The sequence below is a fragment of the Zalophus californianus genome, chromosome 10 (assembly GCF_009762305.2).
Source record: "Zalophus californianus isolate mZalCal1 chromosome 10, mZalCal1.pri.v2, whole genome shotgun sequence".
Classification (NCBI taxonomy): Eukaryota; Metazoa; Chordata; class Mammalia; order Carnivora; family Otariidae; genus Zalophus; species Zalophus californianus.
In genome coordinates this window covers 68,911,352-68,927,734 of record NC_045604.1, presented here as the reverse complement: position 1 = coordinate 68,927,734, position 16,383 = coordinate 68,911,352, and the positions used below count along the sequence as shown (strand labels likewise).

General features: G+C 51.3%; 1 protein-coding gene across 2 annotated transcripts in view; it reads right to left on the bottom strand.

The window, feature by feature from the left end:
* Nucleotides 1-16,383, bottom strand: part of SUSD4 (sushi domain containing 4) — a 78,346-nt gene that overhangs the window by 18,434 nt on the left and 43,529 nt on the right. For both annotated transcript variants that reach the window (XM_027609817.2, XM_027609818.2), the window contains 2 exons: nucleotides 11,394-11,567; nucleotides 7,993-8,181 (listed from right to left, as the gene is read on the bottom strand). In XM_027609817.2, coding sequence (XP_027465618.1) covers nucleotides 7,993-8,181; nucleotides 11,394-11,567 — 363 coding nt within the window. The remainder of the gene's footprint in view (nucleotides 1-7,992; nucleotides 8,182-11,393; nucleotides 11,568-16,383) is intronic.

Sequence of the window (16,383 nt, the reverse complement as noted above, 5' to 3'; positions counted from 1 at the left end):
ATTCATTTCTCCTAGGTTGTCTAATTTGCTTATGTCTAATTGTTCATAGTGTCTCTTACGATCTTTGTATTTCTGTAGTATCAGTTATAACTTTTCTTTCATATCTGATTTTATTTATTTGAGCCCTTTATCTTTTTCCTCTTGGGGAGTCAAGCTAAATGTTTGTCAATTTTGTTTATTTTATCACAGAACCCGCTCTTGGTTTTGTTGATCTTTCTGTTGTCCTTTTAGTCTATCATTTATTTCCTCTCTCATCTTTTTTTTTTTAAAGATTTATTTATTTAAGAGAGTGGGTGCATGAGAGAGTACAAGCAGGGGGAGCGGCAGAGGGAGAAGCAGACTCCCCACTGAGCAGGGAGCCCGATGTGGGACTCGAACCCAGGACCCTGAGATCATGACCCGAGCTGAAGGTAGACGCTTCACTGACTGAGCCACCCAGGCGCCCCTCCTCTCTGATCTTTATTATTTCCTTCCTTCTACTAACACTGGACATTTCTTCTTCTTCTTCTAGTTCTTTATGCTGTTAGGCTAAACTGTTTGAGATTCCCCTTGCTTCTTTAGGTAGGCCTGTATTGTCATGAACTTCCCGCTTAGAACCACTCTTGCCCCATCCTGTGGATTTCACTGTGGCTCATTTCTGTTTTCATTTGTCTCTCCGTATGTTTTTATTTCTCCTGTGGCCCGGTGTTTGTTCAGTAATATGTTGTTTACTCCACATATTTGTACTTTTTCCAGATTTCTTCTTGTCATTGATTTCTAGTTTCCTACCATTCTGGTCAGAAAAGATGCTTGATATGGTTTCAGTTTTCTTGTGTTCACTGAGACTCGCTCTGTGGCCCAACACGTCATCTGTCCCTGGCAGTGCGTCATGCATATCCTGCTACTTTTGGATGGAATATTGTACATAACTGTGAAGTCCATTTTGTATAATGGGTTGTTTGAGGCCGATGTTTCCTTATTGACCCTCTGTCCTTTCCTTACTATCTACCCATTGATGTAGGTAGAGTCTCCTGTTACTATTGTATCCATTGAGTCAACTTCTCCCCTTGGGTCTGTTAGTATTTGCTTTACATATTTAGGTGCTCCTGTGTTGGGTACAAATATACTTACCAGTGTTGTATCTTCTTGCTGGATTGGCACCTTTATCATCATGTAGTACGGGAATAAGGGGCCCTTCAGTGTCCTTTCTCACAGTCTTTGTCTCAGAGTCTCTGACAGAAGTGTCAAGAAGCTTTCTTGCTCACCTCCATGTGCACAGAATGTCTTCTGTCCCTTCCTTCTCAGTCCGTGTCCTGACTTCTGAAGTGAGTCTTCTGTGGGCAGCATAGACACGAGTCTCCTTCTTTAATCCATTCAGCCATGCCACAGCTTTTGGTTGGAGAATTTAGTCCATTTACATTTAAAGTAATTACCAATAGGTGTGTACTTATTGCCATTTTGTTGTTTTCTGGCTGTTGTAGTTTCTCTCTGTTCCTTTCTTCTCTTTCTCTCTTCTCTCATGGTTTGAGAACTAGTGTTATGTTTAGATCCCATTCTCATTTTCTTTTGTGTATTTACTGTACGTTTTTGCTTTGTGGTTACCATGAGGTTCACATACATCGTCCTGTATTTATAACAGTCTATTTTAAGTTCATAGCAACTTAAATTTGAACACGTTCCAGAACACTACCTTTTTATGTTTGTCACCTTTTACATCTTTTTATTTTATGTATTCCTTAAGTAATTAATGTAGTTAGTTAATTTTGCTTTTGTCTTTTTACTTTCAAAGCAGCTTTACAAGTGACTAAGCCACTACCCATTTACTCTATATTTACCCTTTCTGAGTGAGATTTTTACTTTCATATTTTTTTTATTAATTAGTGCCAGTTCTTTTCAGCTTAACCATGTCCTGTTACATTTCTTGTAAGACCAGTTTAGTAGTGATGAATTCCTTTACCTTTTGGTTGTCTAGAAAACTGTTTATCTCTCCTTTGATTCTAAATGATAACCTTACAGGGTAGAGTATTCTTGGTTGGAAGTTTTCTCCCTTCAGCACTCTGAATATGTTCTGCTCTCCCTTCTGCTTCGCAAAGTTTCTGCTGAGAAATCTGCTGATAGCCTATGGGTTTATCTTGCATGTAATAAGCTGTTTCTCTCTTGCTGCTTCTAAGATTCTCTCTTTAACTTTTAACATTTTAATTATAATGTGTCTTGGTGTGGATCTCTTTCAATTCCTCTAATTTGGCACTCCCTGGGTTTCCTGGACGGTGGATGTCTGTTTCCTTCCCAGATTAAGGAAATTTTTGGCCATTAGTTCTGCAAATAATTTTTCTGCCCCCCCTCCTTCTGGGGCCCCTATAATGTGAATGTTATTCCACCTGATGCCCCAGAGGTCCCGTATGTTATCTTCACTTGTAAAACCTTCTTCTTTCTGCTGCGCTGTCTGGGTGAGTTTCATGGCTTCCAGCCCACTGATCTGTTCTGTTTCACCCAGCTGTTGAGCCCCTCTAGTGTATTTCTCAGTTCAGTTCTTGTATTCTTGAACTCTGTGACTTCTCTTTGGTACTTTCTTATTTTCTGTGTCTTTGTTAAAGTTCTCACTATGTGCATCCACTCTTCTCCTGAGTTCAGTGAGTATCTTTATGACCATTACTTTGAATTCTTTGTCACACAAATTACTTATCCCTGTATCACTAAGGTCTTTTTCTGAGGTCTCGTCTTGCTTTTTCATCTGAAACACATTTCTCTGTGTCCTCATTTTGCTTGACCCTCTGTATTTGTTTCTATGTGTTAGGCTAAACAGCTACCTCTCTCACTCTTGAAGGAGTGATGTTTGGAGGTGATGAAACTTCTCATTCATCCTGCCCTAGCTCTTGGCTGTCTCTCGAACCTCTGTGATTGTTTAAACTGCCTGATCTATTCTTGATATGTCCCCCCGTTGAAGGTGTGCCAAGACCTGTCAGTAGAAATCTCACTTAGTACCTTGCTTTAGGCTGACTGGAAGCCAGACCCTCAGGCAGCAGCTGTTAAAGTCTGCAAATATATACAGTCCTATGGGGCCACAATCGTAATCCTTGCTGGTGTATAGACGGGGAGATGTAGGGGTGTCCCCTGGATGACACAGCAAAACTTGGTCCTTTCCAGATTTGATTCCATCTTTTTCCATAGATATCTACTGAAAGAAGGACTTCTGCTTAAAGGGCCTAGCCTTCTAACTTAACAGTGGGCAAACCAAAGACTCTTTATGTGGCAAGGGGGCGGGGTCACAATCAAGATTCCAAGTTCCAAGTTTGAGCTTCAACCATCTGTCTTCCCAGTGCTAGCTACCTGCCTGAAAGATGTAGTCATGTGACCTCTCCTGTTAACCTGCTCCCAGGAATGCCTGTCAGCAGATCCCCACCACCCTGAGCTACTTCTAGGCCATTCAAAAACCTGAATGTGAGAAGAATATTCTGGATACTTAAGGCGTTTGGATGGTTTTCCCTATGTAGAGAAAGAGCCTTTTCTGTAGGCACTATATGCAGCATCCCTTATAGCCCCAAAACATGGTACCTAGGGGATTCTGGGCAGTTAGCACCTCCTCCTAGACAGCCCCAGGGTGCATGCAGTCTCCCCTGTAAGTACTGTTGCACAGGTGGTTCACTGACTTCTTTGCCCCCTCGACATGCTTCCACGTTCCTACCCTTCAAACCACTGGGATGGCACCCTCACACACACACACTGAGGCACACCACCTGAGCTGATGAGCCCTACAGAGCTTCAAAATGCACAGCCCCCGATGTGAGTGAGATACTCAGGCTCCTCTTCTCCCAAAGCTCAAGTGGAGACAGAAAACTTGTTTCTGTTTGGTCTCTGGGAGAAAGAAAAAAACCCCTGCAAATCCCTGGGTAGAAATTTTCATTTTACAATTGTGATATCACCTATGGGAACTGTCCTTCCAACCCTCCCAAATGCATAAACACTTATGTACCCTTGGTAAAGGTAGCTGTATATGCCACCGCAGGTGCTGTCTGTCATGACGCTGGGCTCTGGATAATGGGACTTGTCGTCTGGTTCTTCCCATTAGAGTATAAACTCTTCGGAGTAACAAATTACTTCTGGTACTTTCTTTGTCATTCCCCAGTGCCTAATCTGGTGCTGCTCTGTGCATAGCAGGTGTTCAATAAATACCACCGACAGCTGAGTCCTAGCACTTGTAAATAAGAAAATGCCACATTCACTGTTAAAGGTCTGGTGTTTATTTGTTTTTCTAAAAATGTCTTGGATTCTTTGTGTGTGTGTGTGTGTGTGTGTGTGTGTGTGTGTGTGTGTGTGTGTGTGTGTGTAGCAGACAGGGATGAATGCCTTGGGATGAAGGCAGAACGGACAATGCGCGGGGATGAAAATCACAGAGGCCCACTGGCACACGGGGGCCTGTGGCGCCCCTTCTAGGTGTATTTATATGCACCCATCTATTTTTAAAGGATGGAGCAACATTCTGATGCAAGATTTGGTGATTTCTGGCGCTTTATCCCCTCCCCCAGCTCAGCTGCAGGGATCACAGGCTCCAGGAGCCTCCGCTCTCAGAAGGGTACAGACGTCGGAACACACAACCTGGACCTCTGGGGAAGCTGACAGAGCTTTTCCTTCCAAAGTATGAACTCCTTCATGAAGCGAGGCGTCCACTCTGGGCTTGCTGACCCGTGAGGGGGGCAGCTGCCACCCGACGCTGGTGCCAGAGAAGCCTAACCTCAGAAGACGCCCCACGGCCCACTGAGGACAGGAGGCACCACGTGGCAGAAAGAGCCGCAATGGCCCCAGAGGCGGAGGGTCTGGACACGTCGGGTCACCCTCGAGGTGTCCGTCCTGGCCTGAGAGGAGACACAACCCGGGCCAGGCTCTGCACTGTAATGGGGAGACGGGGTGCCAGGGGGCAGCAGTGAGTGGCCTCCGTCTGCCACACGTCTCCTGCAGCTGGGAGCTCTAGAGTGACAACAACCACTCTAGAAAGATGAACCCCTTCCTACGGTTAATTCTTCCAAAACTGTTTGACTCTCTAAGAAATGGCTATAAAAACATCACGTTGCTTCCCTGCTGGACTGCAAAGCGATCAGAACAAGGTAGTTAGGTGACGTACCTTGATGATTAAGCACACGAGCTCTGACGGGACAAAGACCCGCCTCTGAGTCCCCGCACCCACGCTCTGGCTGTGGGAATTGCTGTTTCTGGAACTTTACAAGCCTCAGTTTGCCCATCCGTGAAGTGGGTCAAAAACAGCACCTGCCTCACAAGGCACTAAGCGACTTACCTCATCAAACATTTGGACACACAGTAAGCTCTCAGAATTAACGGCAATTACTAGTGTTGTTCAGTGCTCCCTCCCATTATGTGGGATTCATCTTCCACACAAACACTAGAACTCGCAGGACAGTCATGAGTGTGCACAGAAGTGTGGGTACTGGGTTCACACGGCCATGCCCAGATTCTCACTCACTTACTTAATGTGACTCTGCAGAATTCTGGGAGCAATATTAATGGTGGCCCTTGATGGACCGACCACCCAGCATGTACCACGCGCTTCACTAAACGTGTTACATTTGTTGTCACGCTGGATCCTCACGGTGTCAGGAGGCATGGATAACCATCTGCCCCATTCGACAGGCGAGGGAATGGGGCTGACAGAAGCTAAGTGACACACCCCACGGCAAAGCCGTCACGTGGGGACCCACATTGTGACCCCGGCCAGTCTGACATCGGTCCACACTCTTGCTCAACGTGGCACACTGCCTCCTGAGCCTCTTGGTGATCCCATCTCCTGGCTGTTGGCGGGTGTGGAGAAGGCTGGTGCCGATGCACTGGTGGGTCCCAGTGAGCCCAGGAGGGAATGTATGAAGCGCTTCCACAGCACAGCTGACCAGACCCGGGTGCTCGGGTGTCGGATCACCCCCACATTTAAAAGCCCCTGAGAGCATCATGCTTTCCAGCACCATGCAATGATTTTCACTGGGACATCAAGAAAAACCAGATTGTGTGCTAAGACGGGAAACTGAGGGGGGAAACGGGTGACAGATGCAAGGGGCAGAGTCCCCAGTGACGGATCACCAGTGGACACCCCGTGACAGCATTTCACAGATATGACCCCGCTTTTCAAAGACGGTATACGATTCAAGTCAGGCTGAAGAAACATCAACTCCCGGCACCTCTGGATAGCCTTCCGTGAACCCTCACCTGTTACTCTGACCCATCGTTCAACGTAGCCCAGTTTCTATCAGGTATTGAGACGAAAAACATCCCTCAGTCCACGCTGTGCCTCTCAGGTCAGAATCCTGGCTTTGGCGTCTTTAGCCAGGTAGCAGTTCAAGGTCCCACGAGTGACCCCATCACATACTTGACAGGGAGAATGGCGATGTGAAGATTATTCAAACACACGCGCACACACAGACAGGCGTGCACGCACACCAAAACCTGAGGGAAAAGGCCGTTGTGGCCTTCGTGGCAGCGGTCACCCTCGGCTACGGCCCTCGCTGGTGGAGGACGGGGCCACATCACAGCTCCCCGTTCCAACCTCAGCTTGCTGCCCCTGACGCTCGGGCCTGTTTTATTTTGCTCACATCGTATTCTCCAGGCTCCACAAAAACAGCTCTCAAAGTTTCAAAATGAAGCTTCTCTGAGGGTGACTGCTTGAAAAACATTTAAACCAAACTTGACAAGATCTTAAAACAGGCATTTCAGACCGATAGAATAGTAACCATGACACCTTCCACCCAATCTAGCTCTGGCTTTCTGAGCAGGCAGACACCCCCCTTTCCTCACGGCCCAGGCTCACCTCCGCCTGCCTGCACATCCGGACACAGGGGATGCCCATCCCTGCGGGTGAGGGTCCCCAGACTTAACGGGTGAAAGTATTGGACGCTCAGTTACGTTTGAATCACAGATTTACCATGAATTAAGTGCCATGCAATATTTAGAGCACGTTCATATTAAGAAATTATTTGTTGTTTATCTGAAATTCGGCTTTCACGGGGCATCCCGTGTCTTACTTGCCACATGCACTGGAGACTCGGCCCCGGGGACCTGGGACGGGGCGGGGGGGGGGGGGGCTGGGCTCACTAGGGCACTCTTGTCCTGGCCCAGGGCCCCCCGCCCACTCTCCCTCCAGCGCTGCTCTAGGAGGCTCCCCGGCCCCCTCTGGCTGTCAGCACCCCACACACCCCGCGGTCTGGCGTCTTCCCTGCGGCACGCGCACCCTTGAAAGAACGCCATGCGATCGTGTCTTATTTCCGGGAAAGGCTGCTCACAGGCTCTGGGGGGCTCCTGACTGGAGCCTGCTTTCATTTTCCTCTTCACCCTCACAGACCCCTCCTGCCCACCGTGCTCAGAGGCCAACACACACATCGGTGTGTGTTCTTCAGTCATAATTTCAAGACCTGCATGAAAGCGAGGGCTGAACCAGCATGCCCACCTTGGCAGCGGGAGACCCCCCAGTCCTGGGCCTGCTCCTGTCCCTGGATGCCCTGTCCCCTCACTACTGTGAGCCGCTGCTCAGCGCAATGACACACATTCGAGGAGAACGGGGAAGAAGGAGCCCTTGGCTTCAGGCTTCCAGGTGTGCGCCGGCAGCCAAACGGCCACAGCCATAAAACGCACGGAACAGGGAGAAGTGTGGGCAGAACAATAAAGGGGGAGATGAATGACGCCATGATACAATCTGTTTTCATTTCGTGCGGAGAAAATTAATTTTTGAGGACATTTCACTTAACCTGGCAATATTTTGCAGTTTAACCTCGAATCCTTGAAGTTCCTCTCTCTTATCCCCTTTAAGTGTAGGCCGGGGGAATCCTGTTTTATGACTGGCTGTAAGTCCTGCCTCTCGGCAGATGACCAGCCTTCGGATGACCAGCCTTGCTGCCGCTATTCGGGGCCGCGTGCACTCAGGGAATGAGAGCTACGCGGACCATAACTCTCAGCTCGTCACCTCCCACTGAGACATCCGCTATAACAGTGATTCAACCTCCCAGAGAGCAAATGCGTTACCTTCCAGAGCAAGGCACCGGGGTGGGCTGGTCGACCAGATGAGGCTGTGTAAGCACTCAAGGTGCTCGGCCCCCTCCAGCTTGTATCCAGGGAAGCAGTGGTAGGAGATGACCGTCCCCACGGGGAAGGAGGTCTGCAACTCGGAGATGTTCGCATAGCCGTTGGAAGAGGTGAGAGGCCTCAGGCAGCCTGTGATGGGGGAAAGAGGAGAGATGGTCACACTCAGTCCCCACCGTGCACCGAGACCTGCGAATCCCTGGCCCCTGCGGTCCGCCCGCTGCAAACGTGACCCGGCCTCTGAGGGCTCGCACGTCGTCCAGACGCCTGCACCCGCTTTCCCGTTCTATTCGTGACACGGACATTTGGTGTCACACTTACAAACCACACGGAGAGGCCCGGGAGCAGGGAGGAAGTGAGGGAGGGCACAGCTGAAATCGGGGAGCCCCAAGTGCACCACAGAATCACCCAAGGAACTTTGAACCAAGGCCATCCCGGCTGCAAGCCCTGGGTCTGTGCATAGGCTGGGCACCCTGTCTTCATTAAAGATCCCAGGTGATCCTGACGTGCTGTTGGGGTGAAAACCACTGAGGTGCCGTGCAGGAATCATATTCCCCAACTGTTTCGATGGTGGGGAGCCTGGGGGGTTCTCGAGAAGGTGGTGGTGGAAACCCCCTTCCACTGCGTGGACTGTGGGGCAGGCACCTGCCGACCCTGTACGATTCCACATCAAGATCGATTTGTGTTTTATGTGCAGTTTATGTGGCTCTCAACCTTGAGGACGACCCAGGGAAAGGGCGTCTCAGAACACACCCCACTGGGCCCTCCCATGGGGCTCCCCGGCCAGGTCTGCGCGGAGCCCGAGGACGCCCACGGCAGGTGTGGGACCAGGCGCCAAGAGCCCTCACAGCACACCCAGAATTCTCCATGCCGTCTGCATCCCCACACTCCTGCTTCTGCAAAACAGAAGAAGCTGCCTATCCGTCTCAAAGCCCGTGCAGCCCATGGAACATCCCCGGCGGCGCAGAATCCCGTTTTGTGAGGCCCCCACGGCAATCCTGGGATTTCCTATCGGCTTCAGCAGTCTCACTGGATGGAATAATGACCCTGCAGAGCTGGGTCTCTGCCCAGGGAGAACTAATTGTGTGTGAAGTAAATAGTGTATAATGGAAATCCCGACTTTCTCTTCCAGTCGCCAAGTACGAATCACATCATGCCCACGGCAACAGATGCCTGAGCTCTGCTCCCGAGCTGACTTACTTCAACATTAGAAGCATTGAAGGGCTTCGCGCTCCATGGACTGCTCTGGTCAGCGACACGGTACGCAGTGTCTGAGTTTTGGGATGAGACCAGGGTGAGGCCAGGGAGGCCCTGGCATGCAGAATTTAGGGAGACGCTCCCTCTGGGGCTGACCATGTCCCGGTGCCACAGAGATCCTCAGACCCACCACCCACACCACATTGAGACACATGGCCACATCCTTTCTCCACGGCCTGAAAGGATTTTACGTCTGAGCTGAGCACGGGCAGTGTTTGCAGCAAAAGTGAAATGCTGGGGAGCAGGGGAGGGTGGGAATCAGGAATAAACAGAATCTAGGACTGAGAAAAACAAGACAAGCATATTAACACGAACAACTGAACGTATCAAGCCCCTCAGCGCCGTTCAAATGAGTTGGCACAAGGGACGGTGCCTGTGCCTCCTCCCGGGAAGGAGTGTCGCTCCCGGCCGCCCACACGGACTAGCTGGTGTCCCCTAAATTAAAACAAATGGGCCCACAGTGAACAACAGGCATCCGGACCCTGCTTTCCAAAACACAAAGTTCCCACGGAAAATGTGGCCTAGGAACAGCACCCCGCCCGCTCGCCTGCCCCAAAAGGAGTCAGATGGGGTTATCACTCCAGTAGTACATCAGGGAAAGAAAAGACACGCTCCTCGGTTGGAGACCGCCCGTCTTAAACACAGCAGCAGAAGTCGGGCTTTGACTCAATAGTTTGATGCAATTTCTATTTGCACTTCTAGGCAACAGTGAGCCGGCTCCTCAGGCTCTCACCCCTCCATCTGCAGGTGTGAATAAAAGCCACAGGACGAGACATCAGTCTGACGGCCAGTTATGTCCCCCCTGGGGCTCCAAGGTGTCTGGCCGTCTAAGGGCCACCAGATCCCTCAGGCCCCTGCTGTGCCAGGCGGGCGGGAGGCCTGATGAAGGGACACAGGGTCCCGAGGGGGCCCAAGGGGCCAGGTGAGTGAGGGGAAGGCCGCACCTGAGCCCCTGATGAGGACACGACCATCGGACATTTCTTAAGAAATAATTGGGACCAAAAGAGCTCATAAAGAGGTGCACAGTATTTACGAGACCTACAAGGAAGGAACCTCTAGAAAGGGCAGGAGAACGGGGGTAAGCAGGAATCATGAAGGCAGAGGTGGCTGGTGTCAGAGGGAGTGTTCTTGGCCCCAGGACAGGAGCAGACCAGTGGTCCGTAAGGTTCGCTGAACATTCAGCCCGACCTCGGGTTGCGTAACGACTCTGCGGAGCATCCCTGGAAGTGCCCCTGAATCACATGTGTCCCTGGAAATGTCATGTGTGGCAGGCCACACGGCCCGGGGGTTTCTGCAGAGAAGTGCACTGGGGAGGGGGCGGTCTGGGCGCCCTCGGTCCTCCCGATCCCCGAGCCTTTGTTTTTGCAAGGGGCCATGACTCTTCAGCCCTCACAGAAGGAAATCATTTATTTCCAACGACGGGGCACAAAGAGCAGTATCAGAGCCCACTAGCCGTGACTTCAAGCCCAGTGTTAACATTGTCTTGATTGGAACATGCCTGTGCTCTGGTGCAAACAGCCCTCCCCTAAAGCATGAATTATGCATTGGCTTCTGAGTCACAGGTCAAAAAATAAAATCGGAATTAATGTGCACACTAGGACTAAATTTCACAAACAGGGCCCTCCACGTTGGCCCAGGCAAATCTTAAAAATGCAAAAGGATTAATATTTACTGTGTGGTTTGGATAAGATCTGAATTTGATTATTTTTCTGCTCCTTGTGCATTATAAAAAGGGATGACATTAAGAAAAAATAGCCTCTGTAAGATTAGCCTTAAATATATTCTCACTACCACTGAAATGAGCATAAATGCTCTGCTATTTTCATTAAATATACAATAGCTCATCATTGTGCCCATAGCCCGGTTACAAACGCCTATTTCTTAAACGACTTTTGGTTTCTCAGCGTGGAGGAGAATCCAGCATTGCTCAAGAATAAGGGATTCCGGTCTATGCTCTCACAGCGGGCGCATGGGGCTGGTGGGGACCGCAGGGAGGGTGTGGGGACTCCGAGACCAGAGCTGGCGGGCCCTGCTTCCCTCCACGTCCCGCTGGAGAGACACGCGCATGCTCATGGCCGCGCCCCCACCTTGACAGAGCGGCAGGTTATCCCACGTCCCGTCACCGCTGCACAGCGAAACCATGTTGTACAGGTCTGGGTAGCGGATCTTGAATCCTTTGTGACAGGTGACGATCAGCTTGTCCCCATGTCTGTACGTCTTGTTATGAATCTCAGCGTCGTCAATTTGAGGGATACGGCAATCTGCAATTGTGTAAAAAGGACACGTTATTTTTTTAATTTAAGCTGGTTGTGCTTCACAGCGTGGCAAGAAAGCTCTTATTTTCAGACCTGGCCTCAGGCTACCGTGATAAACGGTCCTCACTCACTGCTCGGCTCGGATCCCGAGGGCGAGCGGCAGAACCCGCTTCACCGGGACAGAGGAGGAGGTACCCGGATCCAGCCACGAAAGGAACTTTACCTCCTGCCTGCGACCCTTCACACCATGCTGTCGAGCCTCGGGCGATTTTGGAAATAAGTGAAGAAGGACAAGAGTTGGGGGCTCACGATGTCCCCACCCGCCCGGCCCACCGCGTCTGCCTTGGGGCATGAGATAGAAAGGCCTTGCAGAACAGAGCGGGCTGAGCTGGGGCCGCATCTGCTAGCACTTCCCTCCGACCTGATCCAGTCTGCACAGGTAATAACGCAGCAGCACGTGCGGCCGCCAACACCACACAGGCTCCCAGCGGGCAGCGTCGGGGCAGGATGCGGACTCGGGAGGGGAGGCGGCCGGCCGGGCGTTGGGGGCAGAGGAACAAGGAGTCCACACAGCAGACGATTAAAAGATAAAATCAAGTGGATAAATTATAGTCCTCCTCTAACACAGTCTCCTCCCAGTTTACCGAGCATCCCCCCACCCTGTGCCACCAGCCCGGGCCCTGCTCCCTCTGCCCACCTCTCACGGCACACCTCGGTCCCAAGTCTCTGACTTTATGTGGAAGCAGAAGCCACTTACTTCCACTGCTGGAGTCCGGTGGGCCCTGCCTTACAGATGGGTTGTGCTCCAAGCCTCTCAATTTTTAAAAATAAGGCGAGATCCAAGAACAGCATTTTGACAATCACAGAAACTTTCTCCAGAAATTTCTCAATGCTCTAAAAGACTGTGGGTTTCTCAGCCACCCCGAAAGCCTTCTGAATCCACCATATGGTTGAAATGGTGTCAATAGGAGCCTTGACCTTGGGGTTCCCCTAAGCTTGAACCGTCGGCTCTGAGGCCTGAGCCTGGGAGTCCTGAAGCCTCAGAGGGAAGACACAGGGCCAGCCCGTGGCCGGGAACACAGGCGGCTTTAAAAAAGCACGTCCCGGGGGCTTTGATATGGGGTTGGGGAATCTGACGACAGACTCTAGAAAACAGAATGTCAGCGATGGGGCAGCCCGGCGCCGAAGGGAGAGCACAGGGAGGCGGCCATCTACTGCCTCCCGGGGTCTTTCAAAGTCAAGTCTTGGGGGCAGCGTCTGCCTGCGTCTCTGTGTCAGCCCGAGAGGGATGGCGCTGCCCGCGTTCTCCCACGTGCCCTCCGCACTCCCAGAACCCGCGCACGGCTGGCAAAGAGGAAATGCTGAGGAAGTGGGACCCCGGAGCCCCGGGACTCCCCCAGTCCGTCCCTCTGCCTGTGGATTTCAGCAGGAAGCGACCTTGCTGGAAAACTCTTCTGGTTCTGGTTTGACGCTCGTTTTTGAGCTTCAGGCTATGGAAAGGGGTTTCCAACTGCTCACATTTAACCAATAATTTTTCTACCAGAATAGACAAATTCCCCCCAAACAGATGCCAGAATGATCCTGACCAGAGTCACGAGGTGAGCGACAACTCTGCACGGTATTGCTACCTTCTTAATGGGAAATGTGAATTACCTTTTTCAGTATTGCTACGCAAGAATTATTCGCAGCAAAGACTACATCACCGTTCCCTGACTGACTTCAGACTTGTCCAGGAACTGACCCAGGTCCTCAGGAGGCAGCCAGCCATCAGGGAGTAAAGTCAGTGGACAGGAGCGACGCCGGGGCCTGCGGGTTGTGGTCAGTCATGCGGAGCGCCCTGAACTCCTGACCAGACACCTGTGTCCACAGGCAGGAGCTGGGGGCCACCGCAGGGCACGTGGCACAAGGTCCCAGGGCACTACGGCCTCCCAAGCTCCGCTCACGGCAGAGTCACCACGGGAACCAGCCCCTGCAGGACAGAGACACACACTGAGTGGGGAGCGGGAGCCACCCCCCCAGAGCCGGGCTAAGATTCTACCCACAGCATCTGGCACCTGACCCCCCACCGAAGGAGGGCGGATCGGAAGACAGCCTGGCCCAGCCAGCTGTCCGTAGCTGGACGTGACTACGCACCTCATTTCTATGGAGGCAGAGAAGCCAGGCTCTTTAGTGCCCGAAAATGAATACATAATCTTCATCAGGTGTGAGGTTTCAAACAGAAATAACACAAATCTTCTATAGCACAAGTGCATTCCATTGGCAGAAAGAATGTTTAAAAACCACTGCAAAAACACCGTTACCAAGGACGATGAGTGGGGCCAGCGATCAAACCCTACGTAGACGGGCGCAAATGGGCACTTTGGGGATGTAACTGAGGGATCGCAAAGCCTCCCCTTCTAGAAATCCTCTCCCCAGCCCACCCCATCGCTGCGTCCAACTCCTGCTTGTGTACCAGGGGATTTAATATAAATAAATGAAAGCGGGGATATTAAGGCGGTATTACACATTTATACCTAAGGACAAATTAATTGATCACATTAGTTAGCACAGAGCAGGATCCTAAGGAGCAGAAAAGGCAAAGTTTTAAGAATATAAACACACACGAAATTTACCGTCCTTTTTAAATGTCGGTTATATGTGAACATGAATCTGATTCCTTCAAGTGCCAACTTCTGACACCCATTCTCCCTAAAAAGTGTTTCTGGGAACATGCGTACACAGTACGCACTGGATACGCAGCATTCACGTCCATGTGGGAAAGGCACTGGAAGGCTGCCGGATTTTGGTTACACCAGCATTTATAACGCTCGGTATTCATTCATCCATCAGTTTCATTCATGCCTCCATCCGTCCGTCCGTCCGTCCACCCGTCCGCCTACCCGTCCATCGGTGAATCCCCGAGTACCCAGCCTACCTGCAACGCGTCCCAGGTGCTGGGCACAGAGTTAGGGATCATGCTCTTGCCGCACCCGCGTGGAGAAGGACCACGAACAAGTTAGCAGATGCGTAAGCTAGAGACTAACACGCCATGATCGCTCTGATGAACAGGTGCCAAGGTCACAGAGACCAACCAGGGGCCCCTGGAATTCAGGTGGACAGAACAGGCACCCTGAGGAGGTGACACTGACGAAGCGGAGCTGCAGAGCAAGGAGCCTCATCGTGCCGATCTGGGAGAAGGAGGCTTCGGGCAGAGGGACAGCAGGGGCAAAGGCTAGGAAAACGCGAGTGTCCGTAAAAACACGCAGGAGGCCCATGAGTCTGAGAACCAGTGAGCAAGGGCAGGCAAAGGCCTTAGAGACTGGGGCACAGCACATTACGTAGTTAGGGACAGGGCTGGAAAGAGGCTGTGCTTTCGAGAAGCCTTCTGGTTTCGGGGTGATAAAACAACAGAAGGCCTTCATCTCTGGGCAATATTCATGAAGCCTACTTGTTCTCTGTGTCCTGAGATGTTCCTGAGCTTGTCTGGGTTTTAAACATGGAGTGTCTTGGGCCAAAAGTCTTATCAGGGGAGTCGATCTCTGAAGCCAAATAAACTTTTAATTACTGAAACCTGATGGGAACAACAGCTTTTGCATGGGCTGCACGTGAGCAGAAAATATTCATTGACTTTCAAAAACCTTTTTAAAAATTTTTTGATTTTCAAGGGAAAGCTTGTTCAATGTAACCTGCCAGATTGCAAAGTTAAAGAGGAAAAACCACACATCTATCGCAGTAAATACAGAGAAGCGTTCCGTGTCATGCGACACAGACTCCCAACTAAAACACGGAGAAACCCCCTTCCCTAACACACAATGTCTACGCAAATCCCACAGAGTGCGTTCTTGTGAATCGTGACACTGACTGTTGTTAACTGAGGCATAACTGACAAACCACATCCTATTACTGTCGGGTGTAACCACGGTGATTCCATATTTCAAACTTTTGGACATGGCCCCTGGGGAGTCCCCATCTGTCCCCTCCAACCGTGGTCACAGGACCACAGACAGTACTCCCCCCCAGCACGTTCCCTCCTGCGCCTCACCTCACAGTTGCAACCCTCTGGGCGCCCCGACCCGCCCCTCCCACAGTAGCGATCTCCACATTCACGGGTCTGTTTCTCTTTTGTTCGTTTCTTGTTGAGATTCCTCCTGTCACACGTAGTCGTCTTTCTTTGTCTTACTTCACCTTAATTCTTTGTACTAACTTTGACTCTTTAAAAAAACACCTTGAAAATGAAGGCAGAGACAGGGCGTGCTCTCAGCCCGGGGCAGCGACCGCCGGCACTCAGGGACTACCGAATTCAGTGCTTCGAGGACTTCCATAGAGAGGAGCTACGCGAAGTCCGAGAACAGTCACCCGTCAGGGTTAGAAGCTCTGTCCTCACCCTCAGGCAGGGGCGGTTTGCAGAGACTGAGCCGTTGCCGTGAAGGCCGCACCTCACCTGCATCAGCTCCGCGGCTGCAGAGACACTCGGCCACCTGCCACCACCCAGTTAACCTCCGAGCACCGTTCTCAACTCAAACGCACCCACGCAGTGTAACCACAAAGAGCAGACGCAGCTATGCTTGCCAGACGTAAGCGAAACCTCGCCGCGACGAGAAACCATGGCGTCACCGCGGCAAACACACATCCACCTGCCGACCTGTCACGGCCCTGCTCTGTCTCCCTAAACGGATCCCGCCTGAACAGACGCGACGGTAACTGAGCCGATCTTCTGAGCACCATGCGTCTCTGCATCAGCACGCGCAGTTTGGACCTTTACCGCGCTTTCTCAAGCGCCGAGGCAGTGAGTACACGGCTGGTGGGTGGCACGGCAGCGAGAAGCCTGAATGTGCCCCAAGCT